Source organism: Equus przewalskii, chromosome 13 (genome assembly GCF_037783145.1).
Source record: "Equus przewalskii isolate Varuska chromosome 13, EquPr2, whole genome shotgun sequence".
Lineage (NCBI taxonomy): Eukaryota > Metazoa > Chordata > Mammalia > Perissodactyla > Equidae > Equus > Equus przewalskii.
The window spans coordinates 18,097,902-18,121,337 of NC_091843.1; the positions used below are offsets into that span (position 1 = coordinate 18,097,902).

General features: G+C 41.7%; 1 protein-coding gene across 16 annotated transcripts in view; it reads left to right on the plus strand.

Annotated features, from left to right (window-relative positions):
* Window positions 1–23,436, plus strand: part of ATP10B (ATPase phospholipid transporting 10B (putative)) — a 286,689-nt gene that overhangs the window by 164,815 nt on the left and 98,438 nt on the right. For 8 of the 16 annotated variants that reach the window (XM_070569117.1, XM_070569110.1, XM_070569113.1 and 5 more), the window contains 3 exons: window positions 11,004–11,099; window positions 16,499–16,786; window positions 17,809–18,003. In XM_070569117.1, coding sequence (XP_070425218.1) covers window positions 16,512–16,786; window positions 17,809–18,003 — 470 coding nt within the window. In that variant the 5' untranslated portion in view covers window positions 11,004–11,099; window positions 16,499–16,511. Of the gene's footprint in view, window positions 1–11,003; window positions 11,100–16,498; window positions 16,787–17,808; window positions 18,004–18,474; window positions 19,327–23,436 lie in introns of those variants that run through there. The other 8 variants (XM_070569115.1, XM_070569108.1, XM_070569116.1 and 5 more) reach the window with 2 other exon arrangements.

A 23,436-nucleotide genomic window follows, 5' to 3' on the forward strand; every position in this document is an offset into this window, starting at 1 on the left:
CCTATCATTTCTTATTTTCTATTGGGTTATCTTTTCCTTTCTGGATTTGCATATGTAATAACGTTACACACATCTCTTCCCAATCTGTGACTTGCTTTTCCACATTCTTTAGGGCACAGAAATTTTAGTGTAGTCAAACTTATCAATCCTTACTCTAATTATTGATACCTGTGCCTTAAGAGTTCCCTCCCTACCTCAAGGTCATAGGATATTCTCCTATATTTTGTTTTAAGTTCCCCCTCCCCAAGAGGGAGGTCTTTAAGCACCTGGAATTTATTTTTTTGTGTGCGATGTGAAGTAGAAATTTGTCGTTGCTGTTGTTGTTTTTATATGAGTTAACAATGATCTCAACACTATTTATTGGGTAGTCCGCCTGTCCATACTGATTTATAAGGGCATATCTGTCACGTATCAAGTCCCCATATGTTCACGAGTCTGTTGCCCGGCTCTCTGGTGTGTATCATTTGTCTCTTTGCTATGCTGATGCCAATACGCACTGTCTGAATCTCAGTCCCTAAGGGGTCTTTAATCCATGAGATAATTCAGGAACCCTGGTTTGTTGGCATCATGCAGATAAATTAAATCATAGTTAGGATGGATTGTCCCCTGTTCAGACAGCAAGTCTCAGTGCCAGTGGAACACAGCAGAAGGGAGAAATGGATTTAACTCAAATTTGCCTTTTCCTCTCTTCTCAATAAATATCCTGTGGTGTTTCAGACTCCAAAACCCATACACACATTCTGTCACCATCAGAGTCTACTCTACATGGTGCTGTACTCAATAGTCCCCCTCCCCACATGGCTGGACAGCAAAGCCATTTGTCTTTCTAATGGTCCAAAGGAAAGGAAAGGTGCCTAGATACAATATTTATAGTCTGGATAATTATGAAGGACTTGCGACAGAGACCATTATATTGAAGTTGTAAAATGTCACCAAATGCCCACATGCACAACTCTAAAAAGACTAAGAAAATTGGAAATAAATTATACACTCACCAGATGGGGTGTTATCTCCTTGGCTCTTTCACGAAAGGACAAAATGAAGTGATTAGGGGGTGGGAAGGAGGGAGGATGAATGCAGCTACCTACATGTGTTAATTTGCTTTTATCTCAATTTCCTATATCAGAATAATAAGCTCAACAAAGTGCCCCAGAGAGAATCTAATTTTGTTTTATAAATCAGATAACAAAACCCTTGCAATGCCCTAAAAATGTTTAAATCGTTGCCAACGCCCCTAGAGCCAGTCCTGGTGGTCTAGTGGTTAAGATTTGGTACTCTCACTGCTACAGCCCAGGTTCAACTCCTGGTCAGGGAACCATACCACCCATCTGTCAGTTGTCATACTGTGGCGGCAGCATGTTGCTGTGATGCTGAAAGCTATGCCACTGGCATTTCAAATACCAGCAGGGTCACCCATGGTGGACAGCTTTCAGTGGAGCTTCCACATTAAGACAGACTAGGAAGAACTGGCCACCTACTTCCAAAAAGATTGGCCATGAAAAGCCTATGAATAGCAGTGGAGCATTGTCCGATACAGCGCCAGAAGGTGAGAGGACGGCGCGAGAGATCTAGGAGGGTTCCCTCTGCTATACACAGGGTCGCTAGGAGTCAGAATCGACCCAATGGCACTAACAGCAACAACTCCTCTGGGCACCATGAAATGTCAGAGGATCTGCCTCAGCAGCCTCAAGCAGAATCAATCAGACAGGAACATAAAAAGCTAGTCCCAGTGGTTTTTCTAAACATTCAGGATCTCTCATCAAGGATTGAGGTTTGATGAAGAGGGGAGAATTGGGCCTCTGGGCCTAAGTTTTCAGAAGAGGAAGATTTCCTAGGAGTTTGGGCAGGCCCAACCCTGACCAAGCAGTCCAGCCAGGGGACATCACTCTGTCATTCTCCTTCTAGCTGGTGGCGGCTGATTGATTTCTTGCCCTTGCGCTACTGCTGCTTCATATCTCCATGGACCTTTGCCATTTAAGTGCTAAACCTTGTTTCTCTACTTTCTTCTCATTCCTTTTTTGCCTCTTTTCTCTCTTCTCCTGTCTCTTTGTGGGTTTGTGGTCTTGTCACAGGAGATCACAGTCATATGCTCCTTCGCAATCTTAGAGACTTTTTTCCACCCAACTGATATTAATAAACTTTTCTTTACTCTAGGAAACAAACAGATTAACAACTGTGGTCTATTGTTCTTCAGAAAGTCATATGTAGACCTGTGTGCCCCTATCCTGAAGATAAAATGTGCATATTGCAATGAAGTAAAGAGAGTGTGTGGTGTTGTCACATGCCAATGCAAAGTCTCTGTCCAGAAATATGCTTGCTTGCAGTTTAATGAATCTTGTAACAGACTGAGAGCCCTTTCAGAGTCTCAAAGGAGGCAACACGGTTATGACTGGCTATCCTGGAGAGCCCAGGGTTCCTGTCTTGGAGAGCCAGACCTCTCTGCACACCCATACCACTCTGGGGTCCTACCACAGTGGGAGATCTGGAAGGAGTGTGAGTCGCATAAGAAAGCTGCTTAGTATTATGTCAGATAGGAATAAAGGGAAATTAAAACAAACAATCCACAAACAAATCTTTGACCCATGCAGTCTCTTGGTCCCAATGAATAAGTGCCATTGTGGGAGTGGGGTCAGGCTCTCTATTTTTCTCTAATTTGAAATGCTTTGTTATTTAAGAAATTTAAAAATGCCCAGGTAAAACGCAAATAAACTCTGTGGTTTAGTTAATTGTATGGTACCGATGTTAATTTCTTATTTTGACAAACGTATCTTGGTTCTGTAAGATTAGGAGAATCTTGAGTGAAGGAACTCTCTGTACTATCTTTCCAACTTTTCTGTAAAGCTAAAATTACACTGAAATCAAAAGTTTATTTTTAAACAAATCAAGCGGGGCAGGCACAGATGTCTAAAGTTATAGGAGTTAATATAAATGGCTTACACTGAGGTAGAAACACCAAAAACCAAGCTGACCAGGCTGTGCATTGGGAAACTGATGTTAACTGATGATCTTCATGACCGTAAGCAAATCACCTAAACTTTCTTCATTTTATTTATTATTTCAGAGAAAAAAGGGAATCAGACTGACCTGTAAAATATAGAAAATTTCAGAATTATCCACAGTCATACCCTCCAAGCCACAATTTCACCAAATATGAGATTTCAGTGTAAGCAAATTTACTTCTGCAGAATTTCTAGTTCACACAGACAATTTCAGTTCCAGTATATGCAAATATCAAGTCATTTCTAAGAAAATGAGAAACTAAGGGGTTAGGAATAAAGAAAGACGATATATGGGAAGTAAAGATTTGCACAAGATAATATTGAGAGAGAAGGAATATCGAAAGCACGCGAATTGTGATCTTAGACCTGCACCCTGAGTCTGAGCAGGGAGAGCCTTTGCTGTGAGGCATGAGAGCATCCTGTTACAGGACTTTGGTCAGAAATCCTCCTGAGCAGAGCTAAGGACACGTAATCCTGCATCATGGGAAGAGAGTTTGAAAAACACTTCCCCAACAATTTGCCCATCTCAAAAATCTAGTCGTTCGAGTTGCTAAGATGTGAGGAGCTGGAAGTCAAAAGCCCTGAGTCATAAATCAGAACAATTTTCTTTTTATGGTTCACAACAGATTTTAGCTACAAACAAAATTAATTTCAAGTCTCTTGTGTTAGGAGAGGCAAGCTTTAAAAACTTCCAGGGAGCAGGTCGTGAGTGAAATTGTGTAGTACCTATCATTATGTAAAAGGATAAATGTAATTTATATTGACATTATTTAGTATGCTACCTTGATTGTTTTGTTCAAAATGTTTTTCATTATACTCCCAAAATGTGGTCACAAGAAAGGGGAATTTCTACTGTGACTTCTCAATTCTTTGACCACCGATTCTTGTAAATGGGTGTATTGAGGAACTTGGCCTGTACGGCTGGGGAGAAGCACTGTAATACAGGCCCAACCTACCTCAAAGGATTGTTTGAGGGGTAAAACGGAATAGTAGGAGTGAAGTTCTTTGAAATTTTTGAAAATAATATTGAAATGCAAATTACTTTTTATTCATCAAATAAATCAAGCACTTCTTGGTGCCTATCATTCACCGGGGAAGGCGGTGTGAAGTGCTGACTGCTCCCAGGAGGCACTGGGGCAAAGTGACCACCAGCCCCACCTAACAGTTAGGTAGAGTGGTGACCACATCCAGTGGGAGGTAAAGTGGTGACTGTTCTCAGGAGGCCCTGGGGCGTAGAGTAATGATTGTCTGCAGGAGGCAGAGAGAGTTAAATGGTGACTGCCCCATGAGACACGAGGGGCAGTGTGATGACTGCTCCCAGGAGGCACTAGTGGGTAGAGTGGTGACTGCCTTGTAGAAGCCCTCATTCTAGGAAAGTACGTAGCCTCAATACCCGGAACAGAAGCTAAAATGGGATAAGGACAGAAACACATGAGTAGCCCTTCAATCATACTTCAGGACCAAGGAAGGCTTTCTTGGGGAGATACTATCTACATCCTAAAAGATGAATGGTGGGCCAGCCTTGGTGGTCTAGTGGTTAAGTTTGGCACGCTCCACTTTGGTGGCCCAGGTTAAGTTCCCAGGTGCAGAGCTACACCACTCTGTTAGTGGCCATGCTGTGCTGGCAGCCCACATACTAAAAAATAGAGGAAGATTGGCACAGATATTAGCTCAGGGTGAATCTTCTTCAGCAAAAAAAAAAAAAAAGAAGAATGGAAATTAGCTAGGCTTTGAGGGGAAAGGGATCAGGGAGTACTGGTGGTATTGGTTTGGGCTGGCCCGGTGGCGCAGCAGTTAAGTGCTCACGTTCTGCTTCAGCAGCCCGGGATTTACTGGTTTGGGTCCCAGGTGCCAACATGGCACTGCTTGGCAAGCCATGCTGTGGTAGGCATCCCACATATAAAGTGGAGGAAGATGGGCACAGATGTTAGTTCAGGGCCAGCCTTCCTCGGCAAAAAACGAGGAGGATTGGCAGCAGTTAGCTCAGGGCTAATCTTCCTCAAAAAAAAAAAAAAAAGGACACAAGATAAAACAATTTCCTATGACTAGAGTAGAGCATGAAAGAGATTAACAAAAGGTGAGGCTGGAAAGAGAGGCGTATCTAGTTCCTGGAGGGAAGGAGTTGTAAATTATGTTAGTTTTGTTCCTTATGCTGTCTGAGGGAAATTCAAAGCCAGAAAAGATTTTGAGCAAGGCAATGACATGAATGGATTTCTAATTTGATGACATCTTTCTGATTTCATTGTGGAAAAACAGATTGGAGGAAAGCAAAATTGGAAGCAGAGGGACAAACTAAAACTGTCAAGCAATCCAGGCGAGAGATCAGAGTGGTCTGGACTGATGTGGTGACAATGGGCCGAGAAGAGTGGACAGAACTGACAGATATGTATAGGCTAGAATCAACAGGACTTAATTGGTTGGATACATTGGGTGAGAGAGGAATCAAGCTTAGCCAACTGAAGGGATAGCGTTGCCATTCCATGAGACAGGAAATGGGGAGCAAAAGCAGATGTAGGGTGTAGATAACGAAAATATTTGGAGGCAAACTGAGATTGACATCCTAAGAGACATCCTGATGGTGATGTCCAATCGACAGTTGGATCTTTCTTGAAATTCCTCCCTATTTTGGGAGTAGAATTTTGGAACATATGGAGGCCCTTTGAGAACCTTGTTATTAATATTAATCTTATAAAAGAGGGGACATATTAAAGATGAGAGGGTTCAGTTATTTCTCCGGAAAAATGAGAATGTTAAACCCAAAGTACATATGAGAGAGTAACTCAACCAAAAAAGACCGATGAAAAAGGCTTCATCCTTTTGACAAAGAAAAGAGAAAAGATCAGCCACTCAGCTATTATGTGCTGTGAGCTCCCTTACCTTTTATGGGTAGGCTGTCATCTGGGGAGGAAATAATCTGCCCTTTGGCAAGGTCCCTGCTCAGGGTCACTCATCCCTTTGACTTCAGAAAAGTCAGGGTGAGAATTACACCTGAAGTGAAAGTGTCAGAGATGTTAGTGATTGCCTGGTCCAATTCCCTCATTTTATAGAGGAAGGAACTAAGGCCCAGAGAGAATAACTGACTTGCCCGTGGTCACACAGCTGGCTAGTGGGATGTGTAAGCCAAATGTTACCTTGGCTTGGTTTTCCCTGCCCTTTAAAATCCAGATGAGATCAACTTGAACCCCCATCCCGTATCCTGTGGAAAACCCTATGCCACCACTTCCCCCCAACTTCTGTGAATTCCTATGGGACTTATGTTTCGCCCAGTCATCTCTGGTTCTAATTTCCAAAGTTTGCTAAATTTCTCATTCTCCCCTCTTTCTTGTGGTTCTTTTTTCAATCTTCTCTCCTTGGCACTGAGCCAAATATGGGGACAACTCCTTCTTGACTTCAAGACTTCTACTTCTAATCAAATGATGCCATTCATACAAAGCCACTCTGTGTTGTAAAGTTTTACTAACAATTTTAGAGTAACTGGAAGGACATCATATCATGTTACAATATCATACACAATTTTAAGTGAATATTTGAGCTTTTTTCTAAAGTCCTATGTATACAATGGAATATTATTCAGCCTTAAAAAAGAAGGAAATCTTGCAGTTTGTGACAAAATGGATGGACCTTGAGGGCATTATGCAAAGTGAAATAAGTCAAATATTGAAACACAAATATTTAATGATCTCACGTACATGTGGAATCTAAAAAAAAAAAAGGCAAGCTCATAAATACAGAGAATAGATTGCTGGTTGCCAAAAGTGGGGATAGGGGGTGAGCAAAGTGGGTGAAGGGGGTCAAAATGTACACACTTCCACTTTATTGTGGTGATTACTTCACAATATATACAAATACCAAATCGTTATGTTGTACACCTGAAACGAATGTTATGTCAATTATACCTCAATTTTAAAAAAAGTCCCTCTGCCCTTTTCTGATAACACATGCACCAACCTGCTACCATCTTAATCTCTATTTCTCATGCTCTTGCCAGCTAAATTTCCTCCTCCCTTTTCCTCTCCCCCTTAATTCTCATCCCCTTGCCTTTCATCCCAGTGCTAATCAAGGTTTATTCCCTCCCTAAGGAAATTCTGGAGGCATCTGCTAAAATATCAGTTTTTCTCACCCCAATTCACAAATCCGGTCCCACACTCTTTGCACTAAGCCAAGTGTCCAGTCCATTTGACCTTGAGAAAGCTTCTCCCAAATTTCCCAGGTCCTGCTCCCTGCCTGCCCCACCTCAGACTTTCCCGGGTGTATTAGTCAGCATGTAACTCACATAACCATGCGTATGTTTTGAGTGAGGTGAATTGAGCCCATCAGCGTGTACCATTGTCTTTTCATTGCTTTCAGCCCTGTGGATTTTTGGACAACTTTCTTCCCTTCAGCTCAGCACTGATTTATTCAGCTTCTGCGAGCAATTTATTCACTTTTAATTAGACCCAACTTAATTATTTTGTCAGTAAAACAAACCAAGAGAATCTATAAAACAACTTTTAAGTGAAATCACATTTCTGCCTGGAGGGATATAAAAAATAAAATTATGCATCTCATTTTACCTGCCTCTTACAAAGAAAAGATTGCCCGTGCTGTGCTGTCTTTTTATTTCCCAAGATCTTTTGTCTTTCAATAGGAAGATACTTGGGAAATCAGGCTTGGAATAGAGGGAAGAAAATGGAAAAGGATAGTTTTCAATGGAGAGCAGATACGTGAGTGCAGAAGACAGTGTCTTTCCAGGTTGGCTCTTTGGCAACCCTACCCTAGAATGATCTGGGAGCTGGTTAACAATGCAGATTTTTCACACTGAGAGGTAAGGACAAGAGATAGAGTTGCTCACTTGCCTATTCTTGCAGCTTCTGGACTCATACCTGCTTCTGGACACCCAAGCCCTCTTATGCAGTAATTGGCCGTTTCTGCTTCTCCAGGAAGCTTGCCTTGTCTTACCCACTCACCTATGTTTTCTTCCATCTCTGACAACTTCTGATGCTTGCTGTCTGCATTATTTAATTCCCCCTTGATAGCCTATCCAATTATCTTTTCCTATGTATATATCTCATCTCTCCAACCATTTTGTTAGGTCAGGAACTATGCATTACAGATCTTCTTCTGTGCACTAAACACCCCGCATTCAGTTCTGGGCTCACGCTACTCCACCAGCCTTTCAGAGCTCAAAGATGTCTTTTGTCATGAAAACACTTCACAACCTCCTGTTGAAAGGAGCTGTACTTTTGGTATTCATGGGATGAGAAAATACGTATGGCAAAATCCTACTGTGAAATCAATAATGCCTTTAAACAAATTTGTAATATATCCATCTCAACAGTATCTGCTACACTTAAAAATAGTGGCTCACATATGTATGCAGCATATAATGTGTTTCATGTACAGACTGTGCCAGAAGCACATATTAATTCTCTAACATCTTGCTGTCAGCAGCCTACCTCAGGACAGTGTTTGAGAGCCAGAGTTTAGGGGCCACTCTCTTGACCTCAAATTTGGAGTAGGACATTTAAATAGAAGGTGTCAGAGTGTTTGGAAAATACAGAATCCCCTTCTTCAGCTAACAAGGCAATAATGACAGGTCTGACCATATCCTATTGCCATGCCACCCATTACTCCAGTATCCCTCATTACTCTGAACTCTACTACTCTACCCAACTCTCTGAAGAAATGCCATTTAATCTGAGACCTGGCAGAGACAGTCACTGCTCATCAAAAATTCTATGTGTTCCCCATGTAGCCCAGGGTCCCTTGCAGTCAGAATGAGACCGTGTGACTGATTCTGGTCATTTGACTATGAGCAAAGTGATGTAGTTCGCTTCTGGGTCCCTGTTTTGGCTATATTTAAAGGCACATATTGGGATCATGAGGTGGAGTGAGCCTGGATCCCTGAGTCAGTGGATGGAGGAGAGTCACTTGGACCTACAAATTCTTCAAAGGTTGTGCTAAGCCATTGAGATTTGGGGCTTTATTTGTTTCACAGCCTTGCCTAACTTAGCCTGACTAATATACTAGGCAAAGAGTGAAGAAAGAGCTTTCAAAGGAGAGGAACTACTCAATGTCTAGACCCGTGCACAGAGAGAGAGAGAGAGAGATTGGAATATTTGAAAATATTGAGCAAGAGGAAAGAGGTAGGCAGGAGCTAGATCATATGAAATAATGCAGGCCAGGGTGAGAAGTCTGGATTTTATACAAAGGCAATCATATCATTGAGATCCTTAAGAAGAGGACTGACATGATTTGATTTATACTTCAGAAAAATAACTCTGGCTGCTATGTGAAGACTATATTGGAAAGGGAGCAAGTGAGGATGCGGAAACCAGTTAAAAGTCTATTGCAGTAGCCCAGACAAGAGATAATAGTGCTTCTTATTAGATTAGAAGCAGTAGAAATGTCAAGAAGCAGAGGGATTTGAAAAATATTTAGGAGGCAAAAAATAGATAAAACTTAAAAATAGAAGGGCTGTAGCAAATGAAGGAGAAATCAAAGATAACGCCTAGGTCATTTGGGTAAATGGAGATGCTATTCATAGAAATGGGGACTACTGGAACCAAAGTGAATTTTGGAGAGAAACCAAGAGTTTTAGAAATGTTAAAGTTGAGATACCTAAAAAAGAAGTGGCAATAGCAAGTAAGCAGTGGGATACTCTTGTCCGAAGCTCATGAGAGAGGTCTGAGCTCCAAATACACCCAATAGAGATCAGCTTGCTGGGGAACTGGTGACACCCTTAACTCTAACGAACTTTGGAGGTGATGAAGTATAACACAGCAGACTACAGAATTATCTTCTCATCTGTTTAAAAAATAGTTTTCCTTTGAAAATCTGTCAGAGTAAAGCTCTTATGGACTGAGGAGCTAAGAGAAAACCAATGGGGTAAAAAGCATTAACTGAAAGACTAATGATGGGAGCTGAGCATGGCATGCTGATGACTCAGGAGTTTTGTAAAGACCTACCCTTCGATCATTCCTTTCCCACAAAGGCCCACTCCATAGGATTTCATTTGCCACGTATTTCGTTATCTTCTACAGAATTGTGTCCTTTCACTAATTTCATTGAAGGTGATCACTGTTTCCTTCTCATTCTCCCCTTCCCTTTCACACTAGTTCCCGCTCTCACTGACGTCCAAAGGCAACACTCCCCACCCTACCCTGTGCAAGGGCCTACAGACTCATTTCTCACTCGGTATTTCTTCCTCTAGAGGAAATCAGCATCTGGCATCCTAATTATAGGACACAGTTTGTAGTCTGTGAATAAGGCACAATCATAGCTCTTGCTCATCCCACTGGGAAGTTCAGAGCTCTGTCTGGTGCTTACAAGGACTGATTGCTCGCAGCAGCTATATGTAGACTCCTGTTACTGAGTACAAGGCAAATGAAGGCTCTGAGCTTCATCCGTCCCCAGGACTTCTAGCCTATCCCAACCCCACTGCAGAATAAGGCCCCCCCCTTGACCATTTCTTTCCTATGAAGGCCTTCCTGAACTTTCCTTGGCAGGTTCCAGAACTGGAAACCTTCATGAGAGGTTTTCAAACCATGATTTCTGTTTTCTGGTCTGCCACTAAACACATTTCCTTGAATCTAAAATACCATTAATTTAATAATAGGTTGTGAGGGTAAAAATAAAAAAGAAACATTACCATATCAATTATATGACATACCCTAGATCCAAAACATTCAGATGTGGGGGGAAAAAGAAGTACATCCTGGATTCCAGTAAATATAGGCTTTCCTGAAAGGGAGCAGGAAGAAATGACAAGTTCTAGAGAGGAATTATTCTAATTCCCTTATTTTTGTTTTTTCATCTGTAAAATGAGTATGGGTAAAACAGGTAGAAAACTGTATAAAAGTGATAGCCATTTTCTCAACAAATCAAACCAAAATAAGTAGAAAAAACAAAATGAATAAGAAACTGATAATAAGATTGTTTTATTGCACATCTGTCTTTGATCTAGTGTAATGCTTGCGGAATGAATAGAAAACCGGTTCACTATATTTTTTCTTTCTAAATCAGGGTTGATGAAAAACCTGTTGGTGTTTTGACACTTCTGTGAGAAACAAACAGAAAACAACTTGCAAAACACATTAGCAGCCTTTCCTGCATTCATAGGTGAGCTTCAAAAAAGGAAAATGACTGATGCTTTCTGCATGATGGTAATGTTTTTGAACCCGGTTACCAGAACAGCAATAGAGATACAGCAGGTCTAGTTCAGTGTTGTAATAGAGGGCCAAAAGCTTTTGTTTTAAGAAAAGTAGGTCTTGTTAGCGCCTATTAAAAAAATAATGTGTGTCAAACTCCTAATTTCAGATATCAATGCTTTAGCACAACGCCAAAGTCAACATTTAAGGTCTTAAAAAGTAAGTTGGGGGCCGGTCCAGTGGCATACTGGTTAAGTTTGCGTGCTCCACTTCAGTGGCCGGGGGTTCACACGTTCAGATTCTGGGTGCAGACCTAGCACCAGTTATCAAGCCACTCTGTAGTGGCATCCCACATAAACTGGAGGAAGATTGGCACAGATGTTAGCTCAGTGACAATCTTCCTCAAGCAAAAAGAGGAAGACTGGCAGCAGATGGTAGTGCAGGGCCAATCTTCCTCACAAAAAAATAAATAAATAAAATAAATAAAAAGTAAATTGAGTTAAAATATACTGCATTAATAAAACAAACGATATTCAGGTTTGGCAAAAATTGGAAAGATGATTCAAAAATTATTGCAATTTGGGGGAAACTGATACAGTTGATTGATTTGAGTATGTGCTAACCTCAGACTGTTTCTTCTCAGTGGTTATTGCTTGTTGACTAGATGTCTAACAGAAAATGGTTTTTGTGAGATTTACACATTTTGTCCTCAAGATGGAGTGCTTTAAAAAACCCTGTGGTTAGTTGAAAGCCAAACTTTCTTAGATTCTAATTAATTTTAATTTTAGGATAGTGTACTATTTGATGAGGATTATTTTAGGCTGGTTACTTTTAAAACTGCAGATGAGAAAGGGGCTGGTTACTTTTAATGAAAGCAATTCTGAGCAGCCCTCAGCGCTTGCTTGCCCTTTGTTGGGAAACATTTACATTTGTAAGGGAAATCTCCAGCTGTCAAGATGCCACCCTCTCTGCACCACGAGGAAGGCAGGATGGCCTTATCTCTGGAAACTCTTAATGGGGAAGGCAAGGACTTAAGTTGGTTACTGTCTGGCAACCTCAAGTAACTGACTCCCCCCCCACCCACCCCCCAAGATCCTCCTTTGTCTTTAGCTGAAGATAGTATTTAGGGTGGTGGCTTCTGGCCTTTACTTAATCCGATCTGATTCTTATCTAAAAGTTGTGGGACCACCCAATGGCCAGACCCCACCTGCACTGATACCATTTTAACTTTTTTACATGTTCTTTCCTTTGTCTTGTAAAGAGATGGCTCACATACCTATGCCTTAAATTTAGCCTTACTCTCCACCCATGTTTGCAGCAGTAGCGGTGGCGGCAGCAGCAACATGCCGGCACCAGCTCTGCCTGCCCATGGGTCCTGTCCCCATGCCAGCAGCTGCAGCAGCTCCCCATGCCAGCAGCATCTCTGACTGCCTGTGGGTCCTGTCCCCATGCAGCAGCAGCATGGCAGCAGCAGCTCTGACTGCCCATGGGTCCTGTCCCCATGCCATTCCACACTATTCTCTAAATAAAAGAGCACTACTGCCAGATCTTGAGAGTCCAAGAAATCTTTCTTTCGACTCCTCAGCTCACCGACCCCACATCACTATTTACCAAGAATCTAAGTGTAGATTAAATTTAATTTTATAGGGTTTTCCCCCCATTGTCCTGACCAACTCATATACTTTTTAGAGAACTGTACATGAAGGGAAAATAATTCTCCAGGAACCACTGATTCCTGCTTTCTAGCCCTACTTGGGTCTTCCTTCCATTTTTAAAGTGAGCTTGTCTGTTCTAGCCACAGGAAGCTTGCAAATGTTGTTTCTTTCTAGGATACTCACTTGCTTCCAGACACACATACACACACATATTCGTACACACACAACACACACATACACACACACAACACACACACAGAGGCACACTCACTATTCCATCCAGTTACCCCTCACCCATGTCTTGATCTCAGCTCCAGCCCCACCTCTTCAGGGACAAAGTCCCACTCCTCTGTAGTGTAATCACATTGCACCCTGTTCTCCTTTGTGGCACTTATCCTGGTTGGTGAGTATTTATTTATTTCTATGAGTGTATGTTTAAAATCTTTCAGCCTCAGTAGAGTGCAAGCTCCAGGAGGAGAGGGGTGGATGTGTAGGTTTTACTCAGCTAGTACAAAACAAGAGTTTGATAAGTATTTCTTGATTCACTGAATGACTGGTTGATTGACCCCTGACAGTGAGAATGGAATTTGCTAATGATGGAGTTTACCTGGGTTCATTAAAATGAAAAGGAAAGGAAAGGAACTACGGTTAATTGGAAATGTGAGCCCAGCAGAATGGAGAAAGTTTGGGAATGAGAATAGGGTTTCTCAGTAAACTGTAATTAACTCAGGATGTTAGGCTAATGGTCCACCATATAAGAATACTCCCCCACCACACAAACACCATCCTGGTAAAAGTGATATTGGTGCTGGAGGAGATTATTACCTCAAACCAGAGGTGATCTGAGCATGAATTAGCAAAAGTAGATAATCCTCAAGTTTATCGTTAGTGGGGAAGTGCTATTTCAAAAACTTCGAATGAGAGAAAGACTTTATGACTGGAAGGACCTTAGAGAGTTGCTTCAGGCATGCCCCTCCCTGTCTGAAAGCAGTAATAAACCACACCTCAGATACAAGGATTACACAATCCCTCTGTTTCCTGTTCTACTTTTGGAAAGAAGTTACTTATTTAGAGGAAAGGGGAAGCAGTTCGTGAAGGAGCTGCCTTCCTGTCCCCAGTGTTGGCCCCTCCGGCCCATTCTTGTGTGCTTCAGGCAAAACAAAGCCTGGGATCCACAGCTCTGTTCAGGCGGCTTCCTTGCCTAAAACTCTTCAGGACTCCTCCTTGCTTTCAGCACAATAAGTAGCTTTAACAGGCCACCTGGCCCTTGTCTGTCTCTCCAGCCTCAACTTTTGCTACTCTTTCTCCCCCCACCACCAGTTCTCTACATGACACTCCTAGGAACTTTCTGTTTCTAGAAACTTCTACAACTCCCTACCTACCTAACTGTGTATATGTATATATGTACACACACACATATACAAACATATACATTATTTTCTGAACCATTGAGATGCCTTAACCCTTTACCCGTAACTACTTTAGGATGCATTTCCTAGGGACAAGAACATTTTCTTACATAACCACCATATAATTATCATAATTGGGAAATTTGATGTTATTAAAATTCTATTACCTAATCCACAATTTACATTCAAATTTCGCCCATCGTCAAATAATGCCCTTTAGACCTCTTTTATCTACCCCTGGTCTGGGATCCAATCCAGGATCACACCTTACATTTAGTTGTCATATCTTTTTAATCTCCTTTAATCAGAAACAGTTCCTCTGTCTTTCTTTGACCTTTGACATTTGAAAACATAAGCCAATGATTTTGTAGAATAGCTCCCAGTTTGAGGTGTTTCAGTATTTCCTTGTGACTACCACAGCAGTGATGTTATGTCCTTCTCAGTACATCGTATCAGGAGGAACAAGATGTCAATTATTCCAATTTTGGTGATGTTTGCTTTCGTCTGTTGGGTAAGGTGGTGTCTGCCATGTTTCTCCATTACAAAGTGATTCTTTTTTTAACATTTTAATTAATGATTTGGGGGGAAAATACTTTGAAACTATGGAAATATCCAGTTCCTCATCAACCTTTCATCCATTAGTTTGGCATCCACTTCATGTCTGCTTTATTTTTAAGGGAACTTATTTTAAGTTGTTAATAAAGAAAAATAAAGAATATGATAAATGGACTTTTTAAACCACCCTGCCTAAAATACCTGCATCTCCCATATCAATCCAATCTTCCTTTGTGAAGATCTTATCACCTAAAATTGAGAGAAGTCTGATATGTATGGCATTAGCCAAGGCAATATTTCTTATTTGCATTTTCAACTCTATTCATGAATTGTCTTTTCATTTCCTTTTCTCTTACAATAACAATAAGAAAAAAGAATCCATGAAAGGGGCATATTTTTTTATAATGAGAAAGAAGATATACAATATTATTTCTGGCTTACCAAATGTTGTCATATCGCTTTTGGTCACTTATGACGGGCATCAGTAATTGCATTTATTTTTTTTTTGCTTCTACAAGGGCTCACTTAAGACTCTCAAGAGCTTCTTGCAGCCTTGGGGTCTGTGAGTTGAAAATCATTTGGAAATTGATTAAAGTCATGAGGAGAATTAAAATAAAGGTCAAATCATATGGGCATCAGGAAGGTAAAATATTACCATTTAAATAAGAATGGAACTTTTTTCTTTCGTGAATCCCAATTTCTATGACAGAAGGGGTTGCTCATTGTAAGAGTAATAATATCTAACATTCACTCGTCCATTTATTCAAGAGAAAATCATCCTGTGAGCCTGCTAGGTGAGAAGCACCATTATATACAACTTCTATCCTTACAAAGCGTATCTTTGAATAACATCCTTCTGGGTCTTTAAGCAAGATTTGGCCAGAAGGAACCTTGAGGGCTTGCTTACAGGTTTCACTAAAAGAGCTCAAAAATACGAATCCCCTAGATAAAGCAGCATTCTTCCACCGCATAGGAAGATCATCTGCTTGACTAAGTGCTCGGTTTCAGAAAACACCGAATGGAGCAGAGAGAAAGGAAGCATATCCAACCCCCGGCCCCAGTCAATCAGATCAGAAAGCACCAGCTGTGTTCATGGAACAACATTCAGCATGGCCCAGTCAAGTCAGGCTCAAACTTCCTGGGAAAGAAACATCTCTTTTTCACCCATCACTCTCATTTGAGGTTCTGGCCACAAATGAGGTTCTCTGAAATATCATCAATATCAGAAAATTTTATAGCTAGAGAAAAGCTCAAGAATAAATACTTTTCCCTTTAAGATGTGTCTCAGCATATTTTTATGTCCTGTCCAATTTGTTCCTCACAAAAAGCTTGTGAAAAAAGTAGAACAAGAACAGTTTTCCTCATATTACAGTGAGGAAACCGAAGACCAGCAAAGGGAAGGGATGGTTCAGCCCCAGGAATGAACCAGAGCTGGAATTCTGACCTTCAGGGTCATGCCCCAGAAGCCATTCTTTCACTGATAATGTCAACTAGGTCATCAATACCCTCTCCCCATCCCCATCTTAAATGCTTTCATGACGCTTATCACACTGTTAGTTGTATATTATTTATATGATTATTTGCTTAATGTCTGTCACCCTAGAACATGTGGATTATAGGGATTGAAGCTATTTTCCTCACATTGTATCCCAGAATCTACCTTGGATGGACGGGTGGACAAGTGGATGAGCTGATAGACCACATATTTCTCCTGAGCATGGCAATTTCCTATGTCTGTTTTCAAACCTTAGCTTGCAACTGGAAATGGCCCTTTCAGTGGACTCGTCTTGGCACCGGTGGCAATGGCGAGTCAGAGATGGCCTCCCCCAGTCTCCATCAGAAGCCACACCACTGCTGTCCCCAGAGAAGGGAAGGCAGACCTACAACCTGACACAGCAGCGCGTCGTGTTCCCCAACAACAGCGTATTCCACCAAGATTGGGAAAATGTCTCCAGGAGGTACTCCAGCAACAGAATCTGCACGACCAAATATACCCTCTTCACGTTCCTGCCCCAGAATCTCTTTGAGCAGTTTCACAGGTACACAACCACTTGGCCAAATGATACACACTTTAACCAAGCATCTGCCACTGGGACCAACTCAGAGACACAGCCCTCTGGACACCTTTCTTTTAATATGCAAATATGTGTACCTTGAGAAGCCTTGTCATTCATTCATCCATTTGTTCATTCCATAAATATTTATCAGAATCTACTCTGTGTCAAGCTATGGATTGGGTGCTAGAGATATATGAGGGGGAAAATATAGAGAAAGAGAAAGACGGTCCCTGCTAAGTGTATTGTCTAGTGAAAGAGACAGACGTTAATTTTAAAATTATACAAGTTGATGTAAAATTATAACTCAGGTAGATACTTCCAAGGAGAGGTATACAGCACTACTGGAGTGAGTAACAGGGAAATCTGGCCTAGTTAAGAAAGTAGGGAAAGACTTCTGGGAGGAAGTGAAAATTGAAGTATAATTGAAAGATGTGTTAACTGCGTGAAAAGAGGCAGAGAGAAGTCAGGGAAGGGAGCCAGGGGAATGCTCCTGGAGACAGACCTTCATGTGCAAAGGCACTGTGTCAAGAGGGAGTAAGAAACACTTGGGAAACTTAAAAATGCAAGCCACTCTTCTGAGATAACATATACAAAATCATCTTTTAATTGTAAAGCAAGATATGCACTTAGATATCATCTTGAATTTTGTAATTATTATTATAAACTCCCATTTATTGAGCAACTACTAGGCCCCAGAACCCTCTATTGTGTATGTAACAAATATTATCACATGTAATATTTATAAGAGCTCTTTAAAGTAGGTAGTGCTATCCCATTTTACACAAGACAAAATAGACTCAGGAAGATCATACAACTAGTGAATAATAGGAACCGAGTTTGAATCTAAATGGATTTGCCTTCAAAGCCCTTACCATAATATTCAAGGTGACACTGAAAGAGAATGTCATTTTGGTTGCTAAGGGTCAACAGCAGAGAACTACTTACGTGGAGAGTACATTTTCCTTCTCCATGTTTTTCACTCCCACCTTGCTTGTCCCTTCCAGATGGGCTAATCTCTATTTCCTGTTCCTGGTGATTCTGAACTGGGTGCCCTCCATGGAGGTCTTCCACAGGGAGATCACCATGTTACCATTGGCCATCGTCCTGTTCATCATCATGGTCAAGGATGGCGTGGAGGACCTCAAGAGACACCGTTTCGACGGAAAGATAAACCGCTCCAAGATCCAGATATATGAAAGGTAAGGGAAACCATTCCGTTTTCTCTCTTGCAAATAGGTTATGCAAACTTGTCAGCATTTTCAAAGGATTAGTCTCTCCTTTCACATTATATTTTCTTAAATTCATTTAATTTGGTGGTTCTCAACCAGGGCAATTTTGCTCCACCAGGAACATTTGGCAATGTCTGGAGACGTTTTTGTTTGCCATGTTGGGAAGGAGGGTGCTAATGGCATCTAGTAGATAAAGGCCAAGGTTGACGCTAAATGCCTTACAAAATGTAGGACAGCATCCCACAACAAAGCATTATGATCCAGCCAAAATGCTGACTGTGCTGAAATTTAGAAAGCTTAATTTAATTTGTGTAAACACTCATATTATTAAGCACAAGGAAGTTATATTATTAAGAATGGGACTGAAAGCTCAAGCATTAAACTCCAGACTTGACTAGATCATTTCAGGAGATCAAGTTCAGGAGCAGCTCCTTGACAAGTGACAGGCAACGTCTCCCAAACAAGAAAATGCATACCATTTTCAGAGCATCTGAGACGCTTGGCTAAGAATCCTTGCTTTTAGAACTTAACCAGGTAGGTTTTAGGACCCAGAGCTGATGCACCTGCTCTGGGTTGCCTGGGGTGGAAAAGGAAGATACCTGTGGGTGACGTCTACATTCCACCGGGTGGAGTCTCAACAAGTAGGAGGAAGTGACCTGGCGGCTGCACACCTGTTCTCTGTGAGCTCTTTCCTGATCATATTTCTCCCCTTGTGTTTGTACACTGGCTTTTTATTTTTAATTTTCCTTTTGAAAGAAGAGAGAAGTTTTCGGCAGAAAAGGCAAGTAAAGATGTCAGGGACAGGACTCGCTGGTAGCTGAACCATGGAACTGATCAGGAAAAAACCTCTTTGACAAGGAACCCAAGTGTCATGCTATGAGAATTAAAGAGACAGGATTGCACAGAGATGAGAAAAGAAGGGAGGAGAAAGCGGAAAAGGAAAGAAGACAAGAGACGGGTGGTGGTCTCCAACTTGCGCTTTGAAGGATGGTCCCACAAAGAGAACCCCAACAGACATTATCGTGGGAATCAAATTAAGACCAGCAAGTACACTGTGTTGTCCTTCATCCCCAAGAACATCTTCGAGCAGCTACACCGGTTTGCCAATCTCTATTTTGTGGGCATCGCGGTCCTGAATTTTGTACCCGTGGTCAATGCTTTCCAGCCTGAAGTGAACTTGATACCAATCAGTATTATCCTGGCGGTCACTGCTATCAAGGATGCTTGGGAAGACTTCCGGAGGTACAAATCTGATAAAGTTGTCAATAACCAAGAGTGTCTCGTCTATAGCAGGTAAAGCAAAACACTTCAGGGAAGTCCTATGGGCCCAGCTCTGATCTTTCTAAGGCTGCTGCCTCTGTAGCTGCTGTTTATAGAGGGATGAAGGAGGAAGAGAGTATTATTTTATCTCAGTGAAGCTGTTCAATTTCCATAGTGAGAATTATGGTCTAAAACCATAAAACAAAAAAATGTAGAGGCTTGGATCAGTCACTTGTTAAAATTAGGAGATCTTTATTATGTGGCATTTTCTTTGCTGTTTCAGATGTTTTCAACATTTGAGGATTTTGCATAAATTCTCACCCATTCTTGGTCCAGTGTGGCCATGAGCACATTGGCCCGTGTTTGGAGACCCTCAGAGGGAAGAGTCATCATTGTTTATCAGGGGAGCAGTAGAGCATTTTATTAGGAGAACCAGCCCTGGAGACACTCTGCCTGGGTTGAACACTGTCTCCATCACTCATTAACTATACGACCTTAGGCAAATGAGAATCGGAACACCTCCTAGGGCGGTTGTGAGAATCGCAGGCAATAATCCTTGGAAAGTGCTTAGCACGACACCTAACGTAATATAAATGCTCAATATGCAAGCTGTGATTGCTTCATCTTTAGAAAGCAAAACTTGTATCAGCTCCACCATCAAGCCTGTCCTTCAGCTTCCTCTCTGATATTGTCCCAACCAAAACAAAACCGCACACCTGCTGTCTTGCCCCATTATTTAACATTATTTTATACATGTTGTTGTTTTACAAAGGTTCCATTGGAGTAAATGAACCAACTGGGTTGTTAGGGAAAGGACGTGCTCTCAGTCGATAAGGGAAGAAGATGGAGTTTTGTGTGTCTCAATTTTGTGACAACTCACATAGCCCAAAAAGAAGCAAGGGAGTCGAGTCTGGGCTTACAGAGAGACTGCCATGACTCAGCGCTTCCTGGGCTAGCAATTAGAAGCCTTAGATGACTGAATCACTAGCAGGTGAGGGCTTGACTTCTTGGCAAATAAGGAAAATGTCCATCTCTCTCAAGGAGCACCATCCCTCTGACTTTATCAACCCCAGTTCAGCAGAAGCTCTGCAGTTGCTCTGGTCCTTCTTGGGATGGAAGGGGTTTGCTTCAAGGTGTGCACTGCAGCCATTTAGGGCTCCTTCCTTCTGAGGAGGGTTTCTCTTCCCCAGGGGATGGGAAGGTGATGGATTTGGCACTGGCTGCAGAGAGGGTTTCTCAGCCAAACTCCACTCAGAAAGCTGTAGCCTGGGGAAACCTCTAAGGAGACCACGTGAGGCAAAGGACTTCTTCGTCTCCAGGGCACCCCTAAGAGGAACTCCGTGCGCTCCCCTCAGCATCAGATGAGCTTCTAAAAAAGTTAGTCTGAAGGATTTTGTTGGCTTTTCTTTTTTCCAGCTAGATATAATTGTCTTGAACATTATTAGCACATTGAACACCTAGAGTTAAGATTTACACATTCCTCACCTTTGAATAAGGAAATCATAAAGAAAGGGAAAAATAATTGTTGGGGTCTGATGACTTCTTTGAAGAGACTGTGTTTTGAGAAAGCTTTGTGTTTCTCTTGTCACCAATCCACTCCATCACTTTTTGTTTTCTATCTTTCTCCTTTGTTGTTTTTCTGAAAGATGCACAGTGGTGAGCCAGGAAGCTGGTTGCTTGGGGAGGAGTGTGAGTGGACCTCAATTAGCCTGGTCCTGTTCTCCCTGCTCTGCCGGAAATCCCCTGCCAGAAGCATCCCAGAATAATGGGCCTGTTCTTGGGGATAATCTCGATGTTGATCAGACCACAGAGCAACCTGTGCTGGGTGCTGGCCTGATGTGTGGCAGACTGTTGTTCTTCTGTTCTCAAAATAACTTCCAGGGAACAGTGGAAAACCAAGGTGATAACAATCTTAGAGAAAAGAGACATTAGTTCACAGGCTCACTGGCAGGAAGGGACATGAGGAGTTTGGTGGCAATATATTCCCAAACTGTATTCAGTGAAATACTAGTGACCAAAAGATGGTCTCTGATAAAAGACGTCCATGGCCAAAAAAATGTCTGCTGGTCCTCCCGACCCGTAACCCATGAGGACTAAGAAAAGATACATAGTAAAGAAACGTATTCATCTTTGATTAACTCAGTATTGTTCCAAATATACTGAATTTAAATTTTTTTTTCCAGTGTAGCAAAATAATTGACTGCAGGGGCCAGGCAGGTAATTGAATGAAATAAACTGGATGCAGAAGGAAAGCAATATTATTCATGTACTGATAAATAGCAACTGACACTTGGCATCAGTTTTAGGATACAATAGGGAATAGTGTGGACTGTGGCAAACTGGAAGGCCCATGCATTCATCTCAGGAGGCAGAGCTGGCCACTCAGCTCTAGCTGTCTACCATGTGGAAACATAGGCCCAGTGTTGCCAGATTGTTTTATTAGGGGAGCTAGAAATTGCTGTTTTTATTTGAAATGTTGATAACTGGTATAATTTTTTCAAACACTTCAGACCTATTTTATCTGACCCAAAGTTCTTGTTTTCCGATGAGCCCCCTAATTTGCACCCTTTGCTTGATAATATCCTAGGAACTTGAAGTCTTTGTAAAGGATAATTAGATTCTTCTTTTGCGATTCATCTTCAGAAAGGAAGCTCTTAACCTCTTTGGGGAGAGAGACGGTGTGACCTTGAAGCAAAAATGCAGGCCTGGGAGTCAGGAGGCCTATACTCTAGGCCCAGATCTGTGACTAACTACTAATTATAGCTTAGAAAAGTCATTTGAATCTCTGGATCTCAATTTCCACTTTGTAACACTTGGGATGCAGATGAGAACTTCTCCTGTGAGATGCGCTACGAAAGAACCGAACCCACAGCCAAATGAATTTGGGAAATAGTACATACTTGATGCTTCTCTTGAGTCTAACAATGTATATTAGCATAATAAAGGTTCTGGGAGGACCCTCAGTAAGTAACCTAACCAGCTTTGTTTAACTCAGTTGTGTCAGTGCAAATACTCTCTGCTACAAGCAGCAGAAAACTCCAACAGGTTTAAATAACAAAGAGACATCTTGGCTTAAGTCACTACAAACGCCCTGAGGTGGGCAGGTGATCAGGCGTGGTTCAATCTGCGTTCTAGATCCGGCACTTAGCTTCCTTTTCCTTCAGTCCCGGTCTGTATCATCTTCATCCCCAGGCAGACTTTCCTCGTGGCAATGAGATGGCTGCAGCAGCTCCTCTCACAGGAGAACTCACAAAGGGAGAAAGACAGACACTTCTGAAAGCATTCTTGGAAGGTCAAGGAAGCCTTACTCCCCAGACCCTCCTCATACCTCAGTGACCCCAATGCGTCACATGCCCATCTTTGGACCAACCCCTGTGAGCAGAAGATGGGATTATGCTAACTGGGTCATACCTGAGCCTCAAAGTCCAGCATGAAGCCAGCTTCCCTGAAAGCATATAAATGATCCAGAGAAGATGTAAAACCCAAATGAAACAATGAGATAGTTTCCAAGAAAAGGGGAACAGATGTTGGAGAGGCCACCTCTATTTCCTCAACACTGTCACTCTAAAGTATTTTTGAGGCTAATCTCTTTGTGAATTGCTTTCCACATATTAACAGAAACATACACACTCTGGGATATTTCATACTATACATCCATGAAGTTCTTCCAACTATGAAGTGGATTGGTTCTATGAAAGCTCCCGGAATAGGAAGGTAGGGAATACTAGATAAGCGTTAGTTATTAACTTATGAGTGCTAAAGGGCGTTTCCTCTTGCCACATACAGATGGGACAATGATGCGTGATGGGATGTCCGACAAAGAATACAAGATCCGCGAGGAAAATTTTTTTTTTCTGAGAAGCAGCATAATAGCTTATGTCTGAAGCACTGGCTCAATCCATTTTGTCTCAGATTCCCACATTTGAGAAACTGATGTCTTTTTTTTTTTTCATTTTTGTGCAGTTGAATACCAGGGTCCTTAGAATTTTGCTCAACTTAATCCCATGCTTCATCCAGCCCAGACTTGTTTATACTGTGAGAGAATCTTTTTGCAAACAGCAGAAGCATTGTTAACAGAATTACAATCCTGTCAGAGCATTTTCTTTTAATATAGCAACCGTGCTTGTGGTCTAAAGGTGACCC